Source organism: Ochotona princeps, chromosome 17 (assembly GCF_030435755.1).
Source record: "Ochotona princeps isolate mOchPri1 chromosome 17, mOchPri1.hap1, whole genome shotgun sequence".
NCBI lineage: Eukaryota > Metazoa > Chordata > Mammalia > Lagomorpha > Ochotonidae > Ochotona > Ochotona princeps.
Window position 1 is genome coordinate 33,927,601 of NC_080848.1, and position 26,144 is coordinate 33,953,744.

The 26,144-nt window shown below is 53.1% G+C and overlaps 1 protein-coding gene across 5 annotated transcripts; it reads right to left on the bottom strand.

Annotated features, from left to right (window-relative positions):
- Nucleotides 1-929: 929 nt before the first annotated feature.
- ADAP2 (ArfGAP with dual PH domains 2) lies at nucleotides 930-24,632 on the bottom strand. 5 transcript variants are annotated; one of them, XM_058675881.1, is made up of 11 exons: nucleotides 24,445-24,632; nucleotides 23,639-23,769; nucleotides 22,307-22,398; nucleotides 18,974-19,053; nucleotides 17,700-17,812; nucleotides 15,338-15,484; nucleotides 8,774-8,857; nucleotides 5,701-5,763; nucleotides 4,453-4,527; nucleotides 3,638-3,860; nucleotides 931-1,495 (listed from the first exon to the last, which is right to left on the bottom strand). In XM_058675881.1, exons 1-11 carry the CDS (start codon nucleotides 24,536-24,538, stop codon nucleotides 1,461-1,463), a joined length of 1,137 nt encoding a protein of 378 aa, XP_058531864.1. In that variant the 5' UTR covers nucleotides 24,539-24,632; the 3' UTR covers nucleotides 931-1,460. The 5 variants fall into 5 exon arrangements, with proteins under 5 accessions (XP_058531868.1, XP_058531864.1, XP_058531863.1 ...); XM_058675880.1 differs by having other exon boundaries at nucleotides 4,453-4,530; XM_058675884.1 differs by lacking the exon at nucleotides 24,445-24,632 and adding an exon at nucleotides 24,005-24,411 and having other exon boundaries at nucleotides 4,453-4,530.
- Between the last annotated feature and the right edge of the window lie 1,512 nt (nucleotides 24,633-26,144).

The following is a 26,144-nucleotide window of genomic DNA, read 5'->3' on the forward strand; positions in this document are numbered from 1 at the left end:
GGAGAAAACCTTCATATTAGAATTGACATGAATGAGCACTCATCTGTAGTTCATCTGAATTCATCGGCTGTGATCACTATACACAAGGGTAGTCACACACATATAAAAAAAAAGATTCATTTATTTGAAAGAGTTTTAGAGAAAGAGAGATCTTCCATTCACTGGTTCACTCCCAAAGTGGCTTTAGTGGCAGTTGCTGGACAAGGCTGCAGCCAGGAGCCGAGAGTTTTATGCAGGTCTCCCACGGTGGCAAGCATCCATGAACTCAGGCAATCTTCTTCTTCTTTTAATACATAAATATCTTTTTAAGATTTAGTTATTTATTTACTGGAAAGGCACATATAGATAGAGGAGGAGAGACAGAGAGGAAGATTTTGTGTCTGATGATTCACTCCCCAAGTGACCACAACGGCCAGAGCAGCGCTGATCCAAAGCCAGGAGCCAGGAGCTTCTTCCAGATCTCCCACACGGGTGCAGGGTCCCAAGGCCCTGGGCCGTCCTTGACTGCTTTCGCAGGCCACAAGCAGGGAGCTGAATGGGAAGTGGAGCAGTCGAGACTCAAACTGGCACCCATATGGGATCCTGGCACTTGAAGGGTAAGGATTTAGCTATGAAGCCATAGCACCAGCTCCCGGGCCATCTTCTTATGCAGGAGACATAGCTGAAAACAGCTCTCATATTGGCAGTTGTCACCACAGGTGGCAGCCTCACCTATAGCACCAACACCAGTTTCTCCCACACACATTGTGTACTCCAAGGAGTATATGCACACATGCACTGATTTTTTTTTTCCTGAGCCATTTAAGAATCACTCGTTGACACCATTACATTTGACCTCTAAATACTTCAGCCTGTGTCTTCTAAGAACAAGAGCATGGCACAATCATACAATGTTACAATAAAATTGGCTAAATGCACTCATATTTTCAGACTAAAATTTCTTAATTCTAGCCTTTATGTTTTTTTTAAACTTCAGGATCCAATCAAGAATCACAGTTGGTTGACAAGTCTTCGCTCCTTGAATCCAAAACAGTTCCCATACAATTTCATCTTTGAGAATACTGTCAGTTCCGAAGGTCCCGGCCAGTTGTTGAGCACAAGGCCTCTAATGTGGATTTGCCTGACAGAGTCCTCATGTTTAGGTTCAGAATAATCTTTCAGTGTGTGGGAGGATGCCACGTGCATGAGGCTGCGTGTCAGGAAGGCCTGGGCTGGACAGCCATCTTCAGCCTGGGAGCACACCAGATGCTGGGAGGCAAACGTGTTCACCTGTGTGCCGCATCCCCAGGTTCCCAGGGGTTGGTCAGGGGAAGGCCCAGGGAGCCCGCTGGGTATAAAGTCACGGTGTCAGTCCTGACTGTGAGGCACTTTCTGTGGGCAAGCAGGGCCCAGGTGAGAACGTCCCCCTTGCCACCAGGAACTCCAGGTGTGCCGTGGACAGCAGGTCCTAGCTGGACAGGTCACCTGCTGCTGTGGCCACCTTCTGTGGATGAGGCTATAAGGGAAGAGGAAGGAGTTGAGGGAGGTGGCCAGTGAGGGCCTGCTGGATGTATGTTAACAGCAAGGACACAGGCCTACAGTGACACAGGGAGCTAGAGTCAAAAACAGACCAAAAAACCTCACCCATCCACACCCCCCCACACACAAACAAAAACAAAGACACATACCAGAGAAGGAGACAAAAGAAAAGGCAGAGATACAGAAACACAGAAAATAAAAAGCACAAGGGCCTGGCGTTGTGGCACAAAGGGTTAAGCTGCTGGCATCCCATATTGGAGTACTGGCTTATGTCCTGATCCTGCTCCCTGCTAATGTGCCTGGGAAGATGGCCTCAGTACACGGGCTTCTGCTGTCCATGTGGGAGACCCAATTGGCGTTCCTGACTCCTGGCTTAAGACTGGCCCAACCCCAGCCACTGCAGCCATTTAGAAAATAAAGCAGAAGATGGATGATCTCTGTCTCTCCATCTCTGTGGTGCAGCAGGGAAAGCTACTGCCCGTGACACTGGCATCCCATACGGATGCTAGTTCATGCCCTGACTGCTCCACTTCCCATCCAACTCCCTGTTTTCTTTTTCTTTTTTTTTTTTTAGATTTATTTTATTTTTATTACAAAGTCAGATATACCGAGAGGAGGAGAGATAGAGGGGAAGTGGAGCTGCCGGGATTAGAACCAGCAGCCATATGGGATCAAGGCAAGGACCTTAGCCACTAGGCCACGCTGCCGAGCCCCTTCTTTTTATTTTTTTAAGATGTATTTATTTGTATTGCAAAGTCATATATATATATATATATATATATACATATATATATATATATATATATATAAAGTCATATATATATATATAAAGAGAGAGGAGGAGAGACAGAGAGGAAGATCTTCCATCTGATGATTCACTCCACAAGCAGCTACAATGCCTGGAGCTGAGCCAATCTGAAGCCAGGAGCCAGGAACTTCCATCCTCTAAGTCTCCCACACGAGTGCAGGGTCCCAAGGCTTTGGGCCGTCCTTGACTGCTTTCCCAGGCCACAACCAGGGAGCTGGATGGGAAGTGGGTCGGCCAGGATTAGAACCAGCGCCCATATGGGATTCCAGTGCATGCAAGGTAAGGATTTGGGTTGCTAGGTAATGGCGCCGGGCCCAAGCTCCCTTTATATGGCCTGGGAAAGCAGTACAGGATGGCCCAAATGCTTGGGACCCTGCACCCAGTGGGAGACCCAGAGAAGGCTCCTGACTTCAGACTGGCCTAGCTCTGGCCATTTCAGCCATTTGGGGAGTGCAACGGCAGATGAAAGATCTCTTTGTTTCTTCCTGTCTCTGAAACTGCACTTTTCAAATAAAATAAATAGGTCTTTAATTAATTAACTGAATTTTAAAAAGACAAGAATTGCTACGAATTTCCAAGTTCGTTTCTGAGGCACTGCAGTGTTGGCTTTGGGACAGCAGGGTGCGTGTATTCAGCTGGCCGCTCTTGGGAGGCACCAGCGTTGTCCCCAGAGGGACTGCAAGTCGGCACCTGCTCAGGCTGTACTTCTCCAAGCAACTTCTCCCTTGGGCCCTGGAGGTCAGGTCTAGCCTGGAAGTCTCCTGCTATGGCACAACACACCCGTCTCTCTTCAGAGGGCTTGCGGCTCATGGGGAAGCACTCCCTTCCACCCGGGTGACCTCTCTGTGGTGAAGAGGAGGAGCAGGAGAGAGGCAGACAGAGAAAGACACCAGAAATAGCCTTCCCTCCTGCAGTGTGGAAGAATTCAGACCCCCAGAGGCTGCCTGGTCAGGGTTTTCTCACGAGAAAAGGGAAGGAGGATGTTTGGTGGCTGCAGGGAGCGCAAGGCTGGTAAGCCTGGGCTGAGCCGGGAGAGGCAGTGTCCAGGGTTCCATCCCATCCTAGCCCCAGCATGCAAGTTTTTGCAGAAGAGCTCAGGGCCCGTCAAAGACACTCCAGTGTGTGCAGACTCCCAGTGAGAACGTGGGAGCAGCAGACTTTTCTTCAGCAGGAAGACAAAGTGATAGGCAGCGCGTGGTCAGGGCTACTTTGGACATCACAGCTAAACTCCAGCTAAACTCAGTTGCTGCTCCTGGGGAGCAGCCCACACAGCCACACACAGTCCCTGCCCCCTTAGTTTCCCAGTCTTACCGAGGAGAGGCGTCAGGGGACAAGTCAGGACCTCCCGCAGGCTCTCCAGCCACTCGCGCTGCTCCTTCTCGCTGGGGCATGTGAGCACGAATCTGCGCTCAGGAGTGACCACGGTGAGGCCGGCTTTCCAGCGGCTGCCTCGGACACCCTTGGGCAGGCCTTCACAGACTTCATAGCCATGCTCCTTGCTCCCGAGGAAAACCTGGCCCTGCTCAAAGGCATCCTAAAACCCGGGACCAGCACCCTCAGAGACTGCCATGCGGGAGACAGGACCCCTACCAACCTGAAACCCTCACGGTCTCCAGGCTTTATTTGAGAAGGGGATGTGGATGTGCCCCCCGATCCCCTGGATTTCTGCTAGGTGCAACCTTGAGTTTGAAAGGTTAAAATCCTGAAACACATCACACATGTGTGCATCATCCGATAGGAAGACACCTATCCCTGGTGAAGGATCAACCAGGCCCACCAACTTAGTGCTTTATTTGGACTTGACCGCACTGTCATGGTGTCAACCTCTTATAAGAGGCAGGCATTCTTATTAAGCCCATTTTTCAGAAATGGAAACTGAGGCACATGGAGTCAAGTGCATCCCATTCCAAGAGGCAGGGTGTTGACAGGAGCCCAGGAGCCCAAGCCACAGCACACCCTGGCATCCTGGTTGGAGGACAGCCCTGGGGCCTAGAGGAGGAGCGTACCTTATCTGACCACGGTTAGCAGCAAAGAACTTCCTGCAGGTGAGGCCCTTACACGGGCTGTGGAGGGGGCGGGAGGGGGGAGGCGAGCCCTCTTGCCCGCAGCTGCCGTGCAATGCTTACCAGTGGGTTCTTATAATACAGCAGCCTCCGCTCCTGGGGGTCCAGGGCGAACCACCTTTTCTTGAACGGTTCTTTCTGCTGCAGAAGAAACCTATTTACCAAGAATGGCAGGGCCTGGTCTGGCCAGGGGCAGGGGTGGGAAGTGAGGACAGATCTCTGAGGCCGGAGGCCAGCCAGGCCTAGCCCCAGGAGCTAGCTGGTCCTGCCAGTTCTCCAGCCCCCTCTGGGCCTCCATGGGCAAACATCTTGGAGGTCAGACACCCTAAAGATTTCCCCTGGGGAGCCTAGGCAGGGGCTCTTGGGACCCCTTCCTCCAACCCTCCACCATCCTCCCTCCCCTGCCAGCTTCTCCCAGCTGCCTCCAGGTGACTCTTGGGTTAACCAGGGCGCTTCCGTCTTTCTCAGGCTGCGGACAAAGAACTCTCAGAAAAAGGAAGCTGGGGCAATCAGAAGTGGCTGCTGCTCGGCAAGGCTGAAAGTGCTGGCCTGGGCTAAATCCTAACCTGAGGTCAGCAGACAGTGAGGGTGGTGCCCCGGGCCAGGGATGGCAGGAAGTGCAGCAACCTTTGCAGGCCCCTCCACCTGCCCAAGGCCCTAGCTCCTGGCCCAGTCCTCTGAACAACCGTCCTAGAAACCATCCTAAACCTTTCCAGGAGAAAGCTCTGTCTATCTACTTTATCCCTGATTTCCCTTTCTGGCCCTCCCACTCCCCTCCCTCCCCTCATGACCTCCTGCTGACCATGGTCTCCCCCAACATCCAGGCTCCGCCTTTCTGGACACCCCTGCCTAAAGCAACTAGGCCTTCCCTTCCTCCATGGATAAGTGGGGGTGAGCAGCCACAGGGGTGACCCTGTGGTTGTGTGTGTGTGTGTGTGTATGTAAGGGGGAGAGGGTGTGGGCTGGGGGAGCCATGTGCCCATGCGCCCCTCTGGCAGGTGTCTTTGCCCAGTCCACGCACGAGTAGCTACTTTCACAGGGCCGGGGGAGATGGGGGAAGATCAGAGAAGCTGAAAGTGATGAGAACAAGAGCGGGGCTGCCACGAGATGGGAAGGCACCTGCGCCCACACTGGCTCACCAAGCATCTGACATGTTCTTTAGCCCAGGAACTCACGAGTCTGGCTTTACTTCCCTTTCCTCCCTCTTCACCCCCACCCACTCACCCATTTCCCCAACGCCCCAATTCTGTAGTTGCTGCCTACTGGGCAGGGCCCTGCAAGCGCCCCTCCACGCTCCCATGGATGACTTACCTTTGGCCCTGTCTTCTCCATGAAACCTTGTTTGAGGTAATTCCGAGTGAGGAGTGGCAGGAGCTGCAGGGAGAAAGACAGAATCTGACCCCTGCTCGTCACTGGGGGCTTGAGGTTCCCCCACAAAATGTTGCTCCACAGCCAAGGGGAAGTGTGCATGGGGAAGGATGTGAGCTGGTGGCCAGTGGCCAGCTGGGTTATATTAAGAACATGCCCCGGGTAGAATTTTCAATGTTTCAGCAGAGCCAGTCCACAGCACCCTTGGCGCAGTCAGAGCTTGCTGGGCGGGGCTGTCTCAGTTGAGTGATTGTCGGGTTACAGGTACAGGTGAAGCTCTGAGGAGATGCTGGTGGCTTTGGGAAGCTTATCGGGAGAGTCTGGTGTATATTGGGCTCTAGCACAGTCCTAGACCCCCGGGGAGGCGGGTTTTCTCAGCCTCATGGTGCACCCTATGAAAACAGGCTGCACGGAAACAATGGGGAGTTTTCCCAAGGTCACGAAGCAGGAGGACCGAGGAGCTGGGATCCACACCAGGGAAGTGATGGTGCTCCCAGCACCCCTACACTGTGGTGCTACATGTGAACACTCCAGAGCCTCCTGACCAGGGTCCGCTCACTGATGGGGATCAGGCCCAGGGCCTCCAGGAGGTGATGGCAGGCTGGGCAAATGGAGAAAGCTCTAGACCAGGGCTCTGGGGCCTCTGTCTCCAGGCTGCTTCCACTGTGTAGTTAGGAAACCAAGCCATGGGCTCTCCAGGATCCCATTCCAGCCTGTGTCTTCTGTCTGGAGAGGCAGGCAGGGACTGACACGGGCCCCCTGTGCTCCAGGGGCCAGCCTAATAAGTTGGGGCAGGCTTCCAAGGAGAAAGGCCCGTCCCTGGAGCTCCAGGGCCCAGGGCCAAGACTGGGGAACTACAGAGCCAAACTTGAAAACATAGTGAACATTTGGACTGGTCATGGAGGTGCAGCCAGGACACTCACAATCCCAAGCTGGGGTGCTCACGTTCAAGTCCTGGTTCTAGTCCAGCTTCATGTGACTACAGAGCCTGGGAGGCAGCAAGTGGTGCTTCGGGTAGCTGGGTGCCTGCCATCCAGGTACAAGACCTGGGTTGTGCTCCTGACTGCTGACTCCAGCCTGGCTTAGGCCTGCATCGTAGGCCTTGTGGGAGTGAACCAGAGTTCTCTCTCTCTCTTCCTCTCAAATAAATAGGTAAATTTAAAATAATTAATTTCTTTGAAAAATGGAATTAAAAACTGTACCATTGCCCTCTCCTATCTTCAGCAGGCTCTGTTTTGTCCACTTGCAGAAGGCAGAGGGCACAAGTGCTTGTGATCCTGAACATGAGCCAGCACAGGGCAAGCCTGGGCCAGGGAAACCATGGTGGTAAAGCGAAAATGTAGTGGGTTGGGACCAGGTCCTGCCCAGGGGCCTGGCTCTGCTCTCGGAGTCCACACGCATTTCTGATCCCAGCGCCACCCTCCCTCCAACTGGATGCCCTAGGTGTTGGCTGTCTAGATCCTTATGCCTGAACCAGGCCTGGATCTCTGCCCCAAACCCTCCCACCATGCAGAAATACTTGGTGGAAGGAACAACAGGGAAGTGGGCTGGGAGGAGACCAGGCGCGGGTGGAGGGGCATCAGAGAGCGTGATGATAGATGGGGAAGGGAAAGGACCACGGGGCTGTGCGCAGAAGACCGGGTTCCTCCACACAGGTCAGCCAAGGTGGGAACCTAACACTGATGATGTAAGGCTGAGCACCTGTGCTTTGTGCCTCTCTGGTCAGCAGTCCTAATGCCTACCAGAGACAAGCCTTGATCAGTTTTGGGTGCTGACTTGGCATGTCCACATCTGGGGCCTTGACCCAGGCTTTGTTGGACCCAGATGGATCCATTTTCAGCATAGCATTGGACCTGAAATGGGCTGCCTCCCCTTCTCCTAGCTCCCTGAAAACCTCTTAATGAAGGAAAATTTAGACATTCCAGGAGGGTTGAATGGTTGGGGACAAGAAAATCCCAGGAGGAGGATGGCCTAATGGGACAGGCCAGGGTAGCTCAGAGCCAAAAGGGACTCTGAACATGACCCTGACCAACCACCATCTTACCAGATGCTAAGAGAGGAGAGGTGCCAAGCTTCTAGTAGTCACCCGCAAATTAATAATTGAGTTTCCATGAGGACCCAACCCTCCAGACTGAAGACAAGCACCCTCTGCCCCACACCACATGGACTTTCGCACCCAAGCCTGGCAGAGGTGGCTGTGGAGTTCTCCAGTTTCCCCATGACCTTGGCCATGGAAGGCTGAGTGCTTCTATTATGATTACAGTGGGGAGGGGCTGGCAGTTTGGTTTAGCAAGCTAAGCCTCTGCTTGAAGTATTAGCATGCTATATTGGCAGCAGTTCTAGTCCCGGCTGCTCCACTTCCGATATAGCTCCCTGCCTAAGGTCTGGAAAGACAGTGGAGGATGGCCCAAGTCCTTGGGACCCTGCACTCATGTGGGAGACCCAGGAGAAACTCCAAGCCTTGGTTTGGCCTAGCTTTAGCTGTTTTGGCACTTGCGGAGTGAACCAGCACATAGATCTTTCTGTCTCTCCTTCTATTTCTGTAAATCTGCCTTTCAAATAAAAATCAGTATCTTTTAGAAAAATTACAGTGGAGAAGATCTCAGGGCCTTCCTGAGACCAGAAACCCCACAGTGAAAAGGGGAGATGGTAGAAAGGGAAGGATTAATTCTGCTAGCATAACGGACTCCAGGATAAGAGGGGTAAGAAGAGCAAAAGCCATTGGTAAGTAGCTGTTAGGGATCATGTGTACTTTCCAGTGGCAGAAGGGGTCAGAAACAAAAACCCATACACTGGGTATTTCGTCGCTGCAGACAATGGCCACGTGTCCTGAAGCAGAGATAAGGCTCAGCTTTCTGCAGCTGGCTTTGCCAGGTGTAAGGTTGTGATCCCCACCTCACTCCAGTCTCAGGGTCCCACCTGCAGACAGCCCTGGTCTGTCCTGTGAGCGTTTGCAGGGCCAAGAGAAGGAAAAGCTGGGGAACACACTTGGAAGCTGGGGCCATGGTGAGCTTACCTCGGATTCCGGGAGCTCGGGAAAGGCTGTTTTTAGGTACTGTAGTCGCGCCGCCCGGAGGGCGTTGAACCAGTCCACTATCTCCTGCCAAAAGAAATGCACAGCACATGAGTGGGCAGCCCGTGAGAGTGGGCATGGCGGCAAGAGCTGCAGGACTCAGGTCTGGGGCACCTGCACACAGGTCCTTCCCAGGGAGCATCCAGGGAGGAGGATGTTGGGGCTTCGTCATCTACCCTGTGCAGGGAGCACTCCAGGCCAGAGCAGAGGACCTACAGAGGCTGCAGAGAGACAGTGACAACCTGGGATAGAACTTTTCACATGGTTTGTCTATTTGAGAGATGGAGAGAAAGCAAGCTTTCATCTGCAGAGTCAGGCCAAAGCTTGGAGCTGGGAATGCATCCAGATCTTCCATGTGGCTGGCAGGGACCTAACCACTCAGACCATCATGGCTGCTTCCTCAGGGGTGCATTCACAGGAAGCTGGAAATCAGAGCGAGCTGGAACTTGAACTCATGCACTCCTGTGTGAGATGCTGCTGTCCCAACGAGTGTCTCAACTGCTAGTTCGAATGCCCATGCCATCCCTTCACTTTCTTCTAAGATTTATTTATTTTTGGGCCCGGCGGCGTGGCCTAGCAGCTGAAGTCCTCGCCTTGAACACCCCAGGATCCCATATGGGTGACGGTTCTAATCCCGGCAGCTCCACTTCCCATCCAGCTCCCTGTCTGTGGCCTGGGAAAGCAGTCGAGGACGGCCCAATGCTTTGGGACCCTGCACCCGTGTGGGAGACCCAGAAGAGGTTCCTGGTTCCCGGCTTCGGATCGGCACAGAACTGCCCGTGGCGGTCACTTGGGGAGTGAATCATCGGACGGAGGATCTTCCTCTTGAGGAGGAGAGACAGAGAGGAAGATCCTCCGTCCGATGATTCACTCCCCAAGTGACCGCAATGGCCAGTGCTGAGCCAAATCCGAAGCCAGGAGCCAGGAACTTCCTCCAAGTCTCCCATGCTGGTGCAGGGTCCCAAGGGTCTGGGCTATCCTCGACTGCTTTCCCAGGCCACAAGCAGGGAGCTGGATGGGAAGTGGGGTTGCCAGGGTTAGAACCTGTGCCCATATGGGATCCCGGGGCACATTCAAGGCGAGGACTTTAGCCGCTAGGCTAAGAACTGGGTCCCATCCCTTCACTTTCTAATATGTGCAGGATTCACTGGGGATCCTTGGGAAATGTAGGTCAGGGACGCATATAATAGTTGAGGCTGCTTGGGAGGTTTTTTTTTTTTTTTTTTTTTTTTTAAAGTTATTTATTTTATTTGAAAGGCAGATGTACAGAGAGGAGGAGAGACAGAAACGAAGATCTTCCGTCCGATGATTCACTCCCCAAATGGCCGCAATGGCCATTGCTGTGCCGATCCGAAGCCAGGAGCCAGGAACTTCTTTCCGGGTCTCCCATGCTGCTGCAGGGTCCCAGGGCTTTGGCCCATTCTCCACTGCCTTCCCAGGCCACAAGCAGGGAGCTGGATGGGAAGTGGAGCTGCTGGGATTAGAACCGGCACCCATATGTGATCCCAGCACGTTCAAGGCGAGGACCGTAACCATTATGCTATCACGCCAGGCCTGCTTGAGAGGTTCCTACTGTTCATAGCAGAGTGCCTAGGTTGTAGTCTCGGCTGTTTCTGCTTCCAGTTACCTGCCAATGTGCACTCTGGGAATCGGCAGGGGATGGGTGAAGTGTTGGGCCCTGCCACCCACATAGGACCCAGATGGAGTTCCTGGCTCCAGAATTTGGCTAGTCCCAGTCCTGGCTGTTGTGGCAATGTGGGAGATGAACCAGCAGATGGGAGCTCTCTGTCTCTCTTTCTGCTTTTCATTTAGATTAAAAAAAAATTTTTTTAATGTAGATTCAGATTAAGTAGGCCTGAAGAGGGGGCCCAGGAATATGTATCCCTGCACAAACTCCCAGGTAACCCAATGCTGTGGCTCAGTAAGACACTCTGAGAAAGAAGCTGGGAAAGACATCCTCAGATGTCAAAGACTGGCCTTTGGCAGGGGACAGAGAGGACCCAGGACTTTTCTGGGATACTTGGGCTGACGTGGCCCTTCCTGCCGTCACCCTAGGAGGATGCATTCCTGGGGAACCCTGCGTCACTGGCCTTGCTCTGCTGTGCTCCACTGGGTTCTCTCAGGCAGCCAGAGTGACTTGCTAAATCCAACTCTGATTCAGTCTATCTCACAGGACGCAGGAAAACATCATGACATGTGGATTAAGCCACCACTCGGGAACCCTGCACCCCCTATGAGAGTGCTTGGAATGGAGTCTTGCCTCTAATTCTGATGCAGATTCCTGCTAACAAACCTTGGAGGCAGCGGCCACGATAGCCGAAGGACTTGAGAGACCAAGACAAGAGTATTGGTCAAGAACAAGAGTTTCCGGCTCTCTAACATGATCAATACCTTGGGAGCCTTTCCACACACCACTGTTTACAAACCCCTCAACACAGATTGCCCCTCCCTTGCCCACTCTGTTCTATCCCCCTTCTTTTCCGCCAACCTTGTACTTAGAACATTCTGTTTTCCCTGCAGGTTAGTTTAGACGTGGTAAGGGATGGATTTGGGGCTGCTGGCTTGGCCCAAGCCCTGCTTCTCTAAGAAGTGCCTGCCTCTTCAGTCACCCTCAGTTCCTGCTCTGCCTTGGTCAAGCAACTGGGTCCTGACTGCACTTGCATACGTCTCTTCAGACTTAAGGAGTCGGGAAGCTGAAAGCCTTCCCCACAAACCTGCAGTGCTGGTCACTGAGGGAACCCAGGGATGGGGAAAACCATTTGAATATGGCTGTAAAGCAAGAAAACATTTCCCCTTTCCATCTCCTAGGTCAAGCACAAAGACCTAGTCTTCCACACAGCTGTCCTGGTCTTTAAGAACTTAGCTCAGTCTCAGCACAAAGGGCCTGGAGCCATCCCAGGAACTTTAAGAACTTAGCTCAGTCTCAGCACAAAGGGCCTGGAGCCATCCCAGGAACTTTAAGAACTTAGCTCAGTCTCAGCACAAAGGGCCTGGAGCCATCCCAGGAAGGATGTGCTAGGGCCTTCCTTTCCCAAGTTCTTTCCAGGCCTCAAGGCCAAGTCCAACCTGGAGACATGTTTGTTTGGCTCTTGAAATGTTTTTTTTTTTATTTCAGTTCTCTATTCAGCATTTCCTGTTTACCATAACCCCTACCACTGCTTGATCTAAACACTTCTAACTTTTAAAAGCATTTATTTGAAAAGCAGAGACACAGAAAGATGTGGAGACATACAGAGATCTTCCACTTGCTGGTACACTCCCCAAATGTCTGCAACTGCCAGGCCTTGCTTGACCAGGCCAAAGCCAGAAACCTGGAGCTTCATCTGGATCACCCACACAGGCGACAGGGGCCCAAGCGCTTGGGCCATCACCTGCTGCTTTCTCAGGTGCATTAGCTGGAAGCTGGATCAGAAGTGAAGTAGCAGGGCTAGCGTTGTGGCAAAGTGGATAAAGTATCCACTTATGAACTTATGACACTGGCATCCCATGTGGATGCTGGTTTGTGTCTTAGTTACTCTTTCAATTCAGCAACCTGCTCACGGTCTGGGAAAATCAGAGGAAGATAGCTCAAGTGTTTAGGACCCCAACAGCCATTTGGGAGGCTCAGAAGAAGCTCTTGGCTTCTGGCCTTGGCTGGGCCCAGTTCTGGCTGTCAGATTATTTGGGAGAGTGAACAATGGGTAGAAGATCTTTCTCTCTATAACTATGCATTTCAAATATATAAGTAAATAATTTTAATTAATTTATTTTTATTGGAAAGTCAGATAAACAGAGAGGAGAAGAGACAGAAACGAAGATGTTCCATCTGCTGATTTACTCCCCAAGTGACCTTAATGGTTGGTGCTGAGCCAATCTGAAGCCAGGAGCCAGGGGCCTCTTCCAGGTCTCCCACAGCCCTGGGCCACCATTGACTGCTTTCCCAAGCCACAAGTGGGGGCTGGATGAGATGTGGGCTGCAGGAATTAGAACCAGCATACATATGGGATCCTGGTGCGTGCAAGGCATGGACTTTAGCCACTAGCCTACTGCGCCAGGTTCAGTAAATATTTTTAAAATGGAACAAAAGAAAGAAGAAAACAAAGAAGGAGGAAGTGAGGGAAAGAAAGAGAAAGGAGGAAGGAAGGAAGAAGAGAAAGAGAAAGATAGGATGGAATGAAGGAAGGGGGGGAGAAAGAGAAAGAGAGAAAGAAAGAAAGAAAGAAAGAAAGAAAGAAAGAAAGAAAGAAAGAAAGAAAGAAAGAAAGAAAGAAAGAAAGAAAGAGAGAGAGAAACAAAGAAAGCAAGCAAGCAAGCGAGCAGCAGAGCAGCCAGAACTTGAAGGCACCAGTGCCATAAGAGGCAGCTTAACTGGCTGTGCACAACACCAGCACCTCGTGTCCTCTTTTAAACGACCTACTTGGTTCCTGAAAGTATGAATTGCAATCTCCACTCAGGCCCATCTAACAGAGAAGCTAGACACAGAGTGAAATGGAAAGACCAGCCGCACGCTGCCAGAGGCACAACAGCGGGGCACAAGGGAGGCAACCTGGTGTTAGGAGGGCCTGGGTCCTCATGGTACTGATTGCCACGGAAGGGCCATGCCAATCTGAACTGCATTGACTAAGAGTCAGGGACCCGGCCACGTCTTCCAGACAGCATGCGTCCTAAGATTCTGGCGAAATGCACAGAGGGAATGGATCAGGTTGACTCTGACTGAATTTCTTGCTAATTGTGGTCAGAGTCCTTTAACATAAGAGAAACAAAGAGGTGTCACATCACTTGACCCTCGGAGTTACAAAGCCTGTGCGTCTGATAGAAGGAAAGCGTGCACTCGCTCTCTCCCTATATCACCTCTTCTCTATCTTCCTCTTCTCTGAGCTCCCAATTCTGATCTCTGAGGAGCCCGGTCACTCCTCTCACCCTTCAAGTGCTGCTCTAACACGTTCTGGACAGCAACCCCTCCCTCTGGAACGATGCCCTGAGCCCACCTCCACGCCCAGGGGGGTGCTTGCACGTCTTTTCTGCATCCCAGTATGTCCTCCCCGTATCACACTGCACCCTGAGTGCCCGCCTCCTATCTTTCCTACACTGTGAATCATTTGAGGCCCACGGTTCAGTGTCATCTACGCCCCGACACCCTAGAACCTGACTGACCCAGCGTTTTGCACACTGCTGGGCTTGCTCAACAAGAACTCATTAGGAGAGCTAGGGCATACATGAAAGAAGATGGGGTGTGAAGGTAACCACAGGACTTTCCCTTTTCTGTCATCATCAGGAGCCAATAACAGCAACAGTGACTAAAGTGTGCTCAAGTTGGGGGATCATGGTTGCTCTACCCTCAGAACCCTTCTGAGCAGTGGGAGTTAGAATCCAGAGACCGGGCCCGGCGCATTAACCTAGTGGCTAAAGTCCTAGCCTTACATGCACCGGGATCCCTTGTGGGCACAAGTTTGTATCCTGGCTGCTTCTCTTCCCATTCAGCTCCCTGCTTGTGGTCTGGGAAAGCAGTGGAGAACAGCCTGGAATTTTGGGACCTTGCACCCACATGGCAGACCAGGAAGAATCTCCTGATTCCTGGCTTCGGATTGGCTCAGCTCCGGCTATTGCAGCCACTTGGGGAGTGAACCAGTGGATAGAGGATCTTTCTGTTTCTCCTCTCTGTAAATCTGACTTTCCAATAAAAATAAAATAAATCTTAAAAAGAAAAAAAGAAGAAGAAGAATCCAGAGACCAGCGAATACACACAGAATGGAAAGGACTTGCTGAGACTGGCAGCGTCCCGGACTCCATCTCCAACCACCGCTCCTCCATGCAGACTGGCATGGAGCCTGCTGGGAAACTCAGCTCCCCGGCTCCCATGGGTGGGGCTCAGGACCCATGGGCTGCATGACTCAACATGGCCAAGCCTCCAGAACAGGTGGCCATTTTGACAATTCAGAAACATGGTGGAGCAGTCCCCAAGGACAGTATCCAGCAGGGCTCATAGACACTCTCAAAGATCAGCCCCAGCTCCACGCCACCCACTTAGCATCTCTGTCCCCCTTTCCGCCCCGCCAGGTGCCTGAGCTTTGCATGTGCTCTGCTCTAGCTGATTTTCCTGGGCCCTCTCAGGCTGGCCTGGGTCCTGGGACCATTAACTCTCATGCATAACTGGATTTCTCAGGGACCCTGCTAAAATGCAGTTACTAACATGACGGATCTGGGTGGACCAGAACCTTGGCTTCTAACAAGTCCCTGGGTGCCACTGGTGCTATGGGTCTAGCATGGTTGGCAGGCAGCCAGGCAAGACCCCAGTCAGATTCCTCCTCCCACAGTGAGAATCTGTGGCCTCACATGGATGGGCCATCCCTGGGCATAAACCTGATGCCTGTGGGGGCTGCACACTGGCCAGGGATGTCCACGCCACACCCTCACACCGACCCCTCTCCCCATCGCATTGCAACTTTCTCATGCCTGTCTCAGATGAGCCGGGCCTGCAGGGTCCCTAGGCCATTGGGCTGAGGGTGGGCAGAGTCATGGTCAACTTACTTTCCCACTCTCATGATACACAAACAGGTTCCTGGTGTGGCCATCTTTCTGGTAGGTGATCTGCAACCCGTGAGGATGCCCTATCTTCTCCGTCTGGAAGGTGGCGTTCAAGTCCTTGATGCTGATGACAGCTTTGGGGTTCTTCCCCTGAGAGCGAGAGAGAGAAAGACGAAGCTCAGGACACAGACGGCACGACCTCCCGTCACCCTCACCAAGACCTTGACCCTGATAACCTTGTAACCTTGTATGGACCTTTCTTTTTTTTTTTTTTTTTAATTTTTTTACTTATTTATTTACTTTTACTTATTTGAAAAGCAAAGAAGTCAGACAGAGCTCTCCCATCTAGTGGTTCACTCCCCAGATGCCCACTGGGGGCTGGGCCAGACTGAAGCCTGGAGCTAGGAATTCTCTTCAGGTCTCTGGAGTGAGTGGCAGGGATTCCAGCATTTGGTCCACCACCACCTGTGGCCTCCCAGGGTACATGTCAGCAAGAAGTTGGAGCCTGAACCCAGGCACTAGATACCAGATGTAGACAGTCTGAGCGGTATTTACCTGCTGCTCCTGCCATACCTGGGTCTTAAAATATCCTGCTGTGACATCACAGCACACAGATCTCCCTGTGTGCGGTCACCATAGGGGTCCTGCCTTGTCAGGCTGACCTCTCTGAGCTCAGAGGGGTTTGGAAAAGTCTTGACTCAGTCAGCTCCCTGCTTGTGGCCTGGGAAAGCAGGAGAGGATGGCCTAATGCCTGGGAACCCTGCACCTGCGTGGGAGACCCAGAGGAAGCTCCTGTCTCCTGGCTCCTGGCTTCAGATCGGCTCAGCTCTGGCAGTTGTGGCTGCTTGGGGAGTGAGTCATTGGAAGGAAGATCTTCCTCTCTGTCTCTCCTCCTCTCTCTGTATATCTAACTATGCAATAAAAATAAATAAATCTAAAAAATTAAATAAACAAATTTTGAAAATTCTGTTCCATAGTTGCATTGAACCCATTCCAAGCACTCAGTAGCCATCTAGAGCTAATGGCTGCAGTTCTGGACCCTGCAGACTCAGGGGAGTACTTCAGAGATTTTATGGCAAAGTAGAATTAACAGACAGTGTTGGTGCAAAACTTTGCAGAAACCCATACCTTGTTTTTCTCACACAGTTCACTCTCCGTGAACTCTGTGACATTCCTTCCCGTGCAGGGATGGCAGCAAATGCTGAATCCATCCTCACAGTGTTGTAGGGCAAACATCTGAGCCGTCAACCTTGATTTGTCTTGCTCTTGCACCCATATCCAACCCTTCAGTAATGTATATTCGCTCTACTTCTAAAACACACTCAGATTCTGACCACTCCCACCCAGCTCCCTCACCACCATCCCAGTCTAACGCTCAACTATTTCTACCATGGGTTATGCAGTAACTTCCTAACTCACATCTCCAATTCTACCCCTGCCAGTATCCCATATAGGCACTGGTTCAAATCCTGGCTGTTCCACTTTCTTTCTTTTTTTTTTTTTTAAAGATTTATTATTATTGGAAAGCCGGATATACAGAGAGGAGAGACAGAGAGGAAGATCTTCCATCCAATGTTTCACTCCCCAAGTGAGCCGCAACAGCCGGTGCTGCGCCGGTTTGAAGCCATTCTGAAGCCAGGAGCCTCTTCCAGGTCTCCCACGCGGGTGCAGGGTTCCAAAGCTTTGGGCTGTCCTCGACTGCTTTCCCAGGCCACAAGCAGGGAGCTGGATGGGAAGTGTTGCTGCCGGGATTAGAACCGGCGCCCATATGGGATCCCAGCGCATTCAAGGCGAGGACTTTAGCCGTTAGGCCACGCCGCCGGGCCCTGTTCCACTTTCCATACAGTTCCCTGCTAATGGCCTGGGAAAGCAGTGGAGCATAGTCCTGGTCCTTGGGCCCCTGCACTCAGGGAGACCTGGAAAGGGAGACAGGTCCAGCAAATGCAAACGCTCCAGGTTGGAGGGGGTTGCTGTCCCCCATGATCCTTGCTGCTGTACCCCAGCCTTTTCTCCTGCTCCACAGGATTACTCAGGGACGCTGCACCTATCTCCCTCCACTCCGTGAGAACAAAAGCTTTGTTCAGTTCACTGGAGTCCCATGTAGTACGCAATAAGCACTCAATAAATGCTGCTTAAGTTAATGAATGAAAGATGTAAGATTGAGCAGCCATCAAAGACTCAGGCATGGGCCAGTGCACACTGATTCCAGGTAAACGGTATGGTTTCTGCTGGCCTGGACTGATTGCATGAACAAGGACAAGTGACAGAGTGCTGTGCTTATTCTCAGGGGCTGACCTCAGCCTCAGGACTGGGTACCGCGCTGAGTTGGGGGGTGAGCCGCCGCAGCCGCGGCCCCACCTCTTACCTCCTCCTTGGTGTAGTACTTCAGTAGGCCTTCTCTTGCCAGAAGCACAAACCTCCTCTTCAGGAACTGAGCGTTGTCCCTCCCTCGCTTCCACAGGATGCCCTCGCGATTGCCTTAACCACCAAGAAGGAGACAGGTGAACACCCCACCCCTGGGGGCTGCACAGGCAGCTCACTCCCTGAGCAGGCTCTCAGGTACGGCCCGAGTGCTCCCCTCTACGGCTCACTCCAGGCTGACTTCACCACTGCATCTGCCCGAGGGACCCCACCCCCAGGGGCCAGCACTGAAGTGCAGACCTTTCCTTGCCTGGCTCTGCCTGGGATCAGGCTGTGCACTGAGCAGATGGTTGGGGCCACGAGCATCCCAGGGCTACAGTTCTGTCACCAGGAGCTGTACCCAGGAGCAGACGTTTGGTACAGCTGCTAAGATGCTGCACATAGGAAAGCCTGGCTGGAGACTCAGCTCCTCCGTCTCCATTCCAGCCTCCTGCACGGGTAGATGGCAGATGATGGCTTCGGTCCTTGGGTCATGGTCAGCCAGGTGGGAGGCCAGACGTGAGAGCTGAGCTCCTGCCTCTGCCCGGCCCAGCCCCAGCTGCAGCAGGCATTTGGGGGAATGAATGAGAAGATGGAAGATCTTTCTGTCCCTATTCCTCTACCTTTCAAACAAAAATCAAAGTAAATCAAGAAAAAGCTTTAACAGAAGACCCAGCTAATGCATAAGAACTCCAGGTTCTAAGAAGCTGGATCAACTAATCCTTTAGTCTGACATCAGACCCATGACACTGACAACAATGTGTGACCTATAGACACCTGCTGACTGCAGGAATACTGGCATGCCTAGTAGCCAGCAGAGATGAGCATGGACTGTCCGTGGTGCTCTGGGTCCCTCTGGGTCAGAGACAGCTTCGGCTCAGTGAACAAACACTTGCTCCCCCACAACCTGCTGATTCAATCTACACAGACACAACATGGCAGTCCGCATCTGGGTGCACCGGGGACCGTGAAAGCCAGGAGTAGGGGGTGCCTCTCCCTAGCTGGACCCCCCAGTGGCAGTACACTAAGACTGTACACTACTGTGACTCTGCAGGGATCTCAGACTAACATGTTCCTCTGTTCCATGACCCCAGAACCCCACCTGCTCCTGGGTCGCCGTTCCAAAGGCTGTAGTGAGGGTAGCAGGCATCATCTCTCAGAGGAATCTACTCCCAACACCCAGGCACTTCTGCATCCTGTTAAAACACAGCTCTCCAAGAACAATGAAAACAGCTTTACCTGGTGGGGAGATGATTTTCCCATCAGCCATAAATTCCTGTCGCTCGTATTTTGCTCGAATCCATTGCTCCTTTAAGACCCTAAAAATGGAGAGCTTCTGGTTAGCTGTGTCTGAGGTGTTCTCTTCCCATAGGAACTTGCCAAGGTCTGTGGCTGAGGAGGACAGAGGAGAAACACTATGTCCTGCTCAGGCTACCCTAGGGTTTCTCAGCTTTGGTGCTTATGACTATTTGATACTAGGAAATTTTCTGTGGGAGGGAGTTCTCCTGTGCTTTATAGAATGATCAGCAGTATCTCTGGCCTCTATGCACCCCATTGGTGACATCCAAAGGTGTCTTCAGGCATCTTTCTGACATGAGATGCTATTTCTCCTCACATCCTGTAGGAGAACCACCGGACTCCTGCAGCCTGGCCAACCTCAACTCTCTAGAGCAATTTGTGCCGACCACCCTGGCTCTCCATACTGCCCCTCCCACTGCACGGACATGAGTGGAAATCAGAGCGCTCAAGGGCCTCCTGCTGGGGCCTGCCCATGAACTCTGGGCAGGCTGCCCTGGGCAGAGCTGTGGTCTTGGGGGATCTAACCATCTGCACCTGGTCTCACTCTATCAAGTACCCATTGTGTGTCAAGGACCACTGCACTTAACACCTCTGCACTTGGGTGATCCCTACGTGTCCTGAGGGCTGCTGAGTGATCCCTCTGGCTGGCAGCACCATGTTTGATGCTATCCCAACAAGACACTGTCATCCCCGACTACTACAGGGAAACCATGCCGCTGGCAGTGGGCTGCTTCTACCTAGATGAGTTCCTGTCATGTTTGGCAGGGAAGCTGTTCCAAGCCATAGAAATGACCTAGAGCCCAGGCTGCTCTGGGCTGTGTGGCTCCAAAGCACCAAAGCTAGAAGAGAGACTGGCTGGAAATCCTCTCTGGGGTAGAGCGCGGGGGAAGCAGTCTGGCACCTGCAGTGACCTTGTTGCTTGAACAGGGAGGCCACCTGCCTGACAGGAAGATGCAGGGTCACAAGTCACAGAGAGTGTGACAGACATGACCCTGGCTGAGTCCCTTGTTGGGTCCTCCTGAGGGCAGCCCCAACCTGGGATGACCCTCCTGAGGTGCAAGCACCAACCCCTGAAACCCTCTTTGTTGAAAGCTGCTTTCAATTAGGTTCCTGTCCTTTGCAATCAAGATTCCACCCAGAACATGGAAGAGAGTCCCAAACCAGCCACAGGGAAGGAACCCTGGGCCACAACCTAGAGAGCCGCGGCCAGTAGCCCTGGAAGAAGGGGACTTACAGGAGCTGCAGATCCCAGGCAGAGGGCTAAAGTGCAAGCTTATGGCAGGAGTCACACCAAGGATCATCCAACGTGGAGCGGGCAGAAAGCAAGCCCCACAGACGGAAAGCCTGGGTGCTCAGCCAGCCACTGGAGCAGAGGGGCGCGTGTCATCAGGGAGGCGAAGAGCAGAGTGGGTCCCTCTCCAGGCACATCCCTTGGCTAGGCTGGGGACCAGGCCACCATCCACAATGGACAGAAAAAAGTAGATCCAAACCAGGCAGGGTGGGGAGGGAATTTATATGGATTATCTCACTTTATCCTTACCGCCATACTACAACCCCGGCATCATTGTCTGAGACCAGGGTGCGCAGTGAATCACAGAGTTCCTTCTTCTCACAGTGTGGCAGTGGTGGGAGGGGCGGGGGAAGGGCGGGAAAGGGGTGTGTGACCAACAGCTGTGTTTCCCCTGCCCCTCCACACAGCGCCAGCGTCCCTGGACTGGTCTCAGTGTTGAGGGACTGCAGGGCCAGCCAGGAAAGTTGTGCAATTCATCTGTTGCCAAAAGGTGCCCACCAAGGCCATGCAGCTGGAATGTACCTTGAACTGGTTTCCACCCCTTCCCCACCAAGTCCCACACAGATGTCTGGGCCTTGCAGGGGTGAAGAGTGTCCAGGTTGGTGGGTTTCACAAGGCTTGTGCAATCTTTTGGTTTGGCCCTGTGGAGGCAACCCCGGGGCAGGACTTGAAACTTAATACATCTGTAATGACGGATTACTGGGGTCTACCATATCCAGATGTGGGGTATAATGCAACATGCATCCCTGCTTCCAGGTAAAACATGGATTCCCAATAAAACTATTGGACAAGTGCAGACAATGGGATGCTGGACTGTCTGACTTTGTCTGTACCAGCAATGTTGGGGTACACTTAAATAAGAGACTGATACAATTATAATTCCTTATGAAGGATTATACCACTGTAGTAAAACAGGGAAAATCTGTCGGGGGGTGGGAGATTGGGGGAAATTCCAGTCTATATGAAATTGTAACACATAATTCAAAAATTCAAAATAATATATATATATATATCTAAAAAGAGAAAAATGTAATACATCTGTAGCAAATTCACTGTTAAGCTGATAATTTTGTGTTACGCTACGGGTGATGCCATGAATATTCAATGCCACTTGGCATTGCAGTGACCTTGCCGATTGAACAGGGAGGTCACCTGCCTGGCAGGAAGATATACGGTCGCAAGCCACAGAAAGGTTCCCTGGTGATGAGGCTGGGTGCCTGGAAGGAGGGTCAGGCCTAGGCAGTCAGGCTCACAGAGACCCAGGACCCACGAGCACCTGTGTCACACTGATCCCTCAGCTCCAGCACACCTGACTCCTTCTGTGGCTTCATAGCCGCCACTCTCCAGGACTGCTCCAGTGCCATGATACCAGCACCCAGACCCTGGTGTTGCAAGGGCCAGAAGTCAGCCCTGGTTCTGCTCCTGACAACCTCAGGTCTTGCATCTGTTTCATAAGGATAACAGTAGTGCTTGTCCTAAGCAGAACTCAGTACAGGAATGCACATGGCCCTTAGCCCAGAGCCTGGTGCACAGGGCAAGCCTGACATGCATCAGCAGCCACTGTCACTGTCACCGTTACTAGGAAGGGATCTGCAGCTTAGGCATGTCATTGGAGGGCATGAGGAACCTGGCTTAGGTGCATAGACACAACACCGACAGGAAGCAGCTAAAGCAGCAGCAATCCCCTACGCCCATATGACTAGCCACCACCTGTAAGCTGCAAGCAGAGGGATGGATCATAGAGAAAACCCCCATTTCACAGTTGGAACCGAGGCTCAGAGAAGGGAAGAGACACAAGCGACAGAAACAGAGAGGGGCTTGAGCCAGATCGCCTACATGTATTCCACGATGGCCCCCAAAGTGCTCCTGGATCTACCTGCTGCTGGGCCCATAGAACAGAACACCACAGATCAAGGGGCTTGGTAAAGGGGCGAGGAGACCCAGAGACCCTCACCAGACCCCCTCAGGAGTCACCCACTCACAGGCAGTCACTGGCTTGGGGGATGTAATAGAAAGCTGGAACTCTGGCTTCGAACTTGGCCTTCACTCGGAGGTTTCCGTTGTGGGTCATAAACTGCAAGACAGCAGCAACTCAGGGGTAATATTAGAACTTGAAAAAAAAAAAAACATGAAATGAAACCACGATCTTCCCAGAAGGCTGCAGGTCCCACCAGCTCCTAGGCTGGGAGGAAGGAACCAGTCCAAAGCAGGAGTCGACCCAGCAGGCTTGGCCCACACCAGCAAGCCCATCCTGGAGCAGTCAGGGCCTAGGACCCCTTGCCTTCCACAGGCACAGGCCCCCACAGCTCTACCCCTCCCAGCCATGTTCAAAGCACTGTTAAGAATGCAAGGCTCGGAGAGGACAGGAGAACGGCCCAAGGCAACACAGCACGTTGCCAATAGAAAGCTGGGATTTGAACTCTGTCCTGGATGACTTTTGGCTCCCATGCCCTGCACATCAAGTCAGGCCTCCAGGTCACCCAGAAAATCTGTAGGAGCTGGCTCCAGCCCTGGATCCCAGTGGAGCAGGGCTCAGATCCCAACTCTGCCATCCACTTGCTGAGTAACCCTTGGGAATGCACCTGTCAAAGGGAGCAAAACGTGACAAGGCGCACCCAAGGCCTCGGCTTGCTGTGCCATGCTGCTGGATTCCTGACTGTCTTCCACACCAGGACGTGGGTTTTGCGCAGGCAGGAACCTGCTCGGGCTCGCTGGCTCTCTCCCAGCTCCCAGGGAACAGTGGGCCGGCAGGAATCAATCCCCTGCAGCCCAGAGAACTTGGCATAGAATCTGCAGCTGCCTCCACCAAAGTCTTTGACATCCCCAGCCGACCAGCAGCTTAGAATTGCCTGCTCCTGGAAGGGTTTCTGGCCCAGACAGTGTGACCACCAGGCTTGGGGGCTGGGAGGGGGTGCCCTGTATCCCCAGGGGTCAGGAGAGCCCAGGGACCCTCTTTCTGGCTGGAGGGTGAGAGCCAATGACCACCCATCAAGGGACTTCCTCTGCCCCAGTCCAGGAATTCCACGAATGGTAGCAGCAACTATTAACTGTCTACTTGCTTTGTGCTAGGACTGATCCAACAGTAGCCCTGTGAAGGAGTGGCAGTGATCCCCAAAAGACAGGTGGAAAAGCAGGCCACAGTTAGGATGAAGTAATCACTTCAGGGCCTTAGGGCTCCCAGGGAAGCAAGCCACAGAGTCAGGATTTGCAGAGCTCAGGTCTAAGCCGCCAGTCTGACAGGTTACTTGCTGGCCATCGCCCTTGCCCCAGCTTTGTAGAAATGGCACACCCGACCCTGCCTCTTCCCGGACTACCTCCACGATGCTGTCGTCCCAGAAGTCAAGCCGCACGGATTTAACTCTGCTGATGTCGGGGAAATTGCGGTGGACTCCGGAGCAGTTCAGACAGATGAAGATCCCCAGCTTGTAGGAGGCCCAGTCGGGATCTGTGGAAGGGAGCAGGGCAGCTGAGCGAGCGCGCAGACAGTGCCACCCCGCACAGGGCCAATTAAGTTACCAGCAAGAACCTCTGGTCAGCCCAGACCTCAGGAAAAGCAGGCAAGTGGGGGAGGGGGCGGGGAAGGAGGATCCTGGAGGGAGTGCTGGGTTTGGGGGTGAGAAGCCAAGGAGTGCCAAGTCAAATCTTAGAGGACTTAGAGGGAACCGAGCACCGCTGGACACCTGCTGGCGGGAAAGTCTGGCTCAGGGCCCCTGGCATCCGTGGGCTCGGGCGCGTGGAGTGGGGAAATGAGGAGAACTCCCGGGCCGGGGAATGGGGCACAGGACAACCTGGGGTCCCGTGGCGTGCTAGGAGGTCCAAGTCCGAGGGCTGGAGGGGAGCACCTGGTTCCGGGCAAGACTCCGCGAACCCGGATCATGGGCGCGCTGGGCAGAGGGGTGTAGGGGAGAGTGTGTGTGGGTGGGGGGTGCCGGCTGGGACAGGCTTGGTTCCAGTGTCCAGGATGTAGGGTCAGGGTCTAGGTTCGAGGACAGATCCTAATCCTGCCCAGCGTAGGGAGCAAGGGATCCAAGTCCGGGTGGGTGGTATGTCCGTGCAGGACAAGCGGAGGGCTGTCGAGGGCCCTGAGAAATTCCAGCTGGTGAGCCTGAGAGGTGCTTACCTGCTGCCCCGCAGTCAGCACAGTGCGCGTTGCCGGTGCCCGCAGACTGCAGCAGCTCCAGCAGCCGCTTCTTGTTGCGCTCGCGGTCGCCCATGGCCCGCCCGGCGGTCAGCGGGACCCAGCCTGGCGGTCCCCCGGCCCGCGGCCGCCCACGGCCAGCGTGCTGCGCACCGCAGGTGGAGACGCACCCTGCCCTGGGCCCGCCCCCCGCCGCCCCGCCTATGGCGGGACCAGCCCAGAGTTCCGGGGTTGACCGGGAGGCAACAGCCTGCAGAACTCCTGCGCACCAGCCCAAGGTCCAAGCCTGTTGAGCCACTTGCTGGAAGCGAGACTGCGGACGACCTAAACAGCCTTCCAGAGCCTTAGTTCCCCCTCCGGAAAATAAGGAATAAAGGGAATATGTCTGCTTCTCTCATGGCTCCTTGGAATAGTGGACGGAATCTCACTTCTGCTAAAGCGCACTACTGACGCAGGAGCTTACATCTGCTTAGAGGCACAGCTGCAGATGCACAGCCACGTCCTCAGGAAGCCCTCCAGCCTCACGAACCTCCTTAACACTGCCACAGGATCTATCCTTTCTCTGGCAGAGAACCTTCTGCGTCACATCACAGTTTGCAGAAATTTCTATCAGTTACACTCCCTGCCCTCAAACGCATTCCAGGTCACACCAGCGTCTGAGGTCAGTAGTTTGGGCTTCTATAAACAACCCCTGCACAATCCGGTAAATGGCTGCCTGGTTGAGTCCCCAGGAAGTGTGGCTTCCCCAGCGTAACTTTGAACCTCAGACAGTGGTCAACTGAAGGTGTGCCCTTTTTTCCCCCCAAATATGTATTGGTGTAATGGGCCCAGCATGGTAGCCTATCGGCTAAAATCCTTGCTTTGCATTCGCTGAGATCATATATGGGTGCGGGTTCATAGCCCAGCTGCTCCACTTCCCATCCAGCACCCTGTTACTGTGCTTGGGAAAGCAGCTGAGGACAGCCCAAAGCCGTGGGACCCTGCACCCACATGGAAGACCAGCAAGAAGCTCCTGGCTCCTGCCTTCAGATCAGCTCAACTCCAGTCGTTGCGGCCACTTGGGGAGTGACAGCAGATGGAAAATCTTTCTGTCTCTCCTTTTCTCTGTAAATCTTTCTAATAAAAATAAATACATCTTAAAAATGTATTTATTAATTTGAAAGATAAATTTGCAGAGAGAGGGAGAGACTTAAAAAAAAGGGTCCTTTCATCCAGCGGTTCACTTCACACATGACAGCAACAGCTGGGGCTGAGGCTGTCTGAAGCCAGGGGCCAGGAGCTTCTTCCAGATCTCCCATGTGGGTGCAGGGTCTCAAGCACTTGGGCCCTCCTCTACTGCTTTGCTAGACATGGTAGCAAGGAGCTAGAGAAGTGGAACAGCTGGAACTGGAACTGATACTCTATTAGGCTGGCTTTACCTGCCAGCCACAGCAATGGCCCATCTGGGGTTTTGAACTCAAGCACTCAATGAACCCCTGCCACTCTGTGCCAATCCTGTTCCTCCTTCATGGCAGCCTCCATAGGGAAGCCCTAGCTACACTTGAGAGCACAGATAAAGGGCTCTTTCTTGAGAGAGAGACACACACACACAGAAAGAGAGATTGCTTATTTTGAAAGGCGGAGTTGGGGAGGGAGGGGCCAGCGCCACAGTGTGGCAAGTAAAGCCACAGGGGCACTAGTTC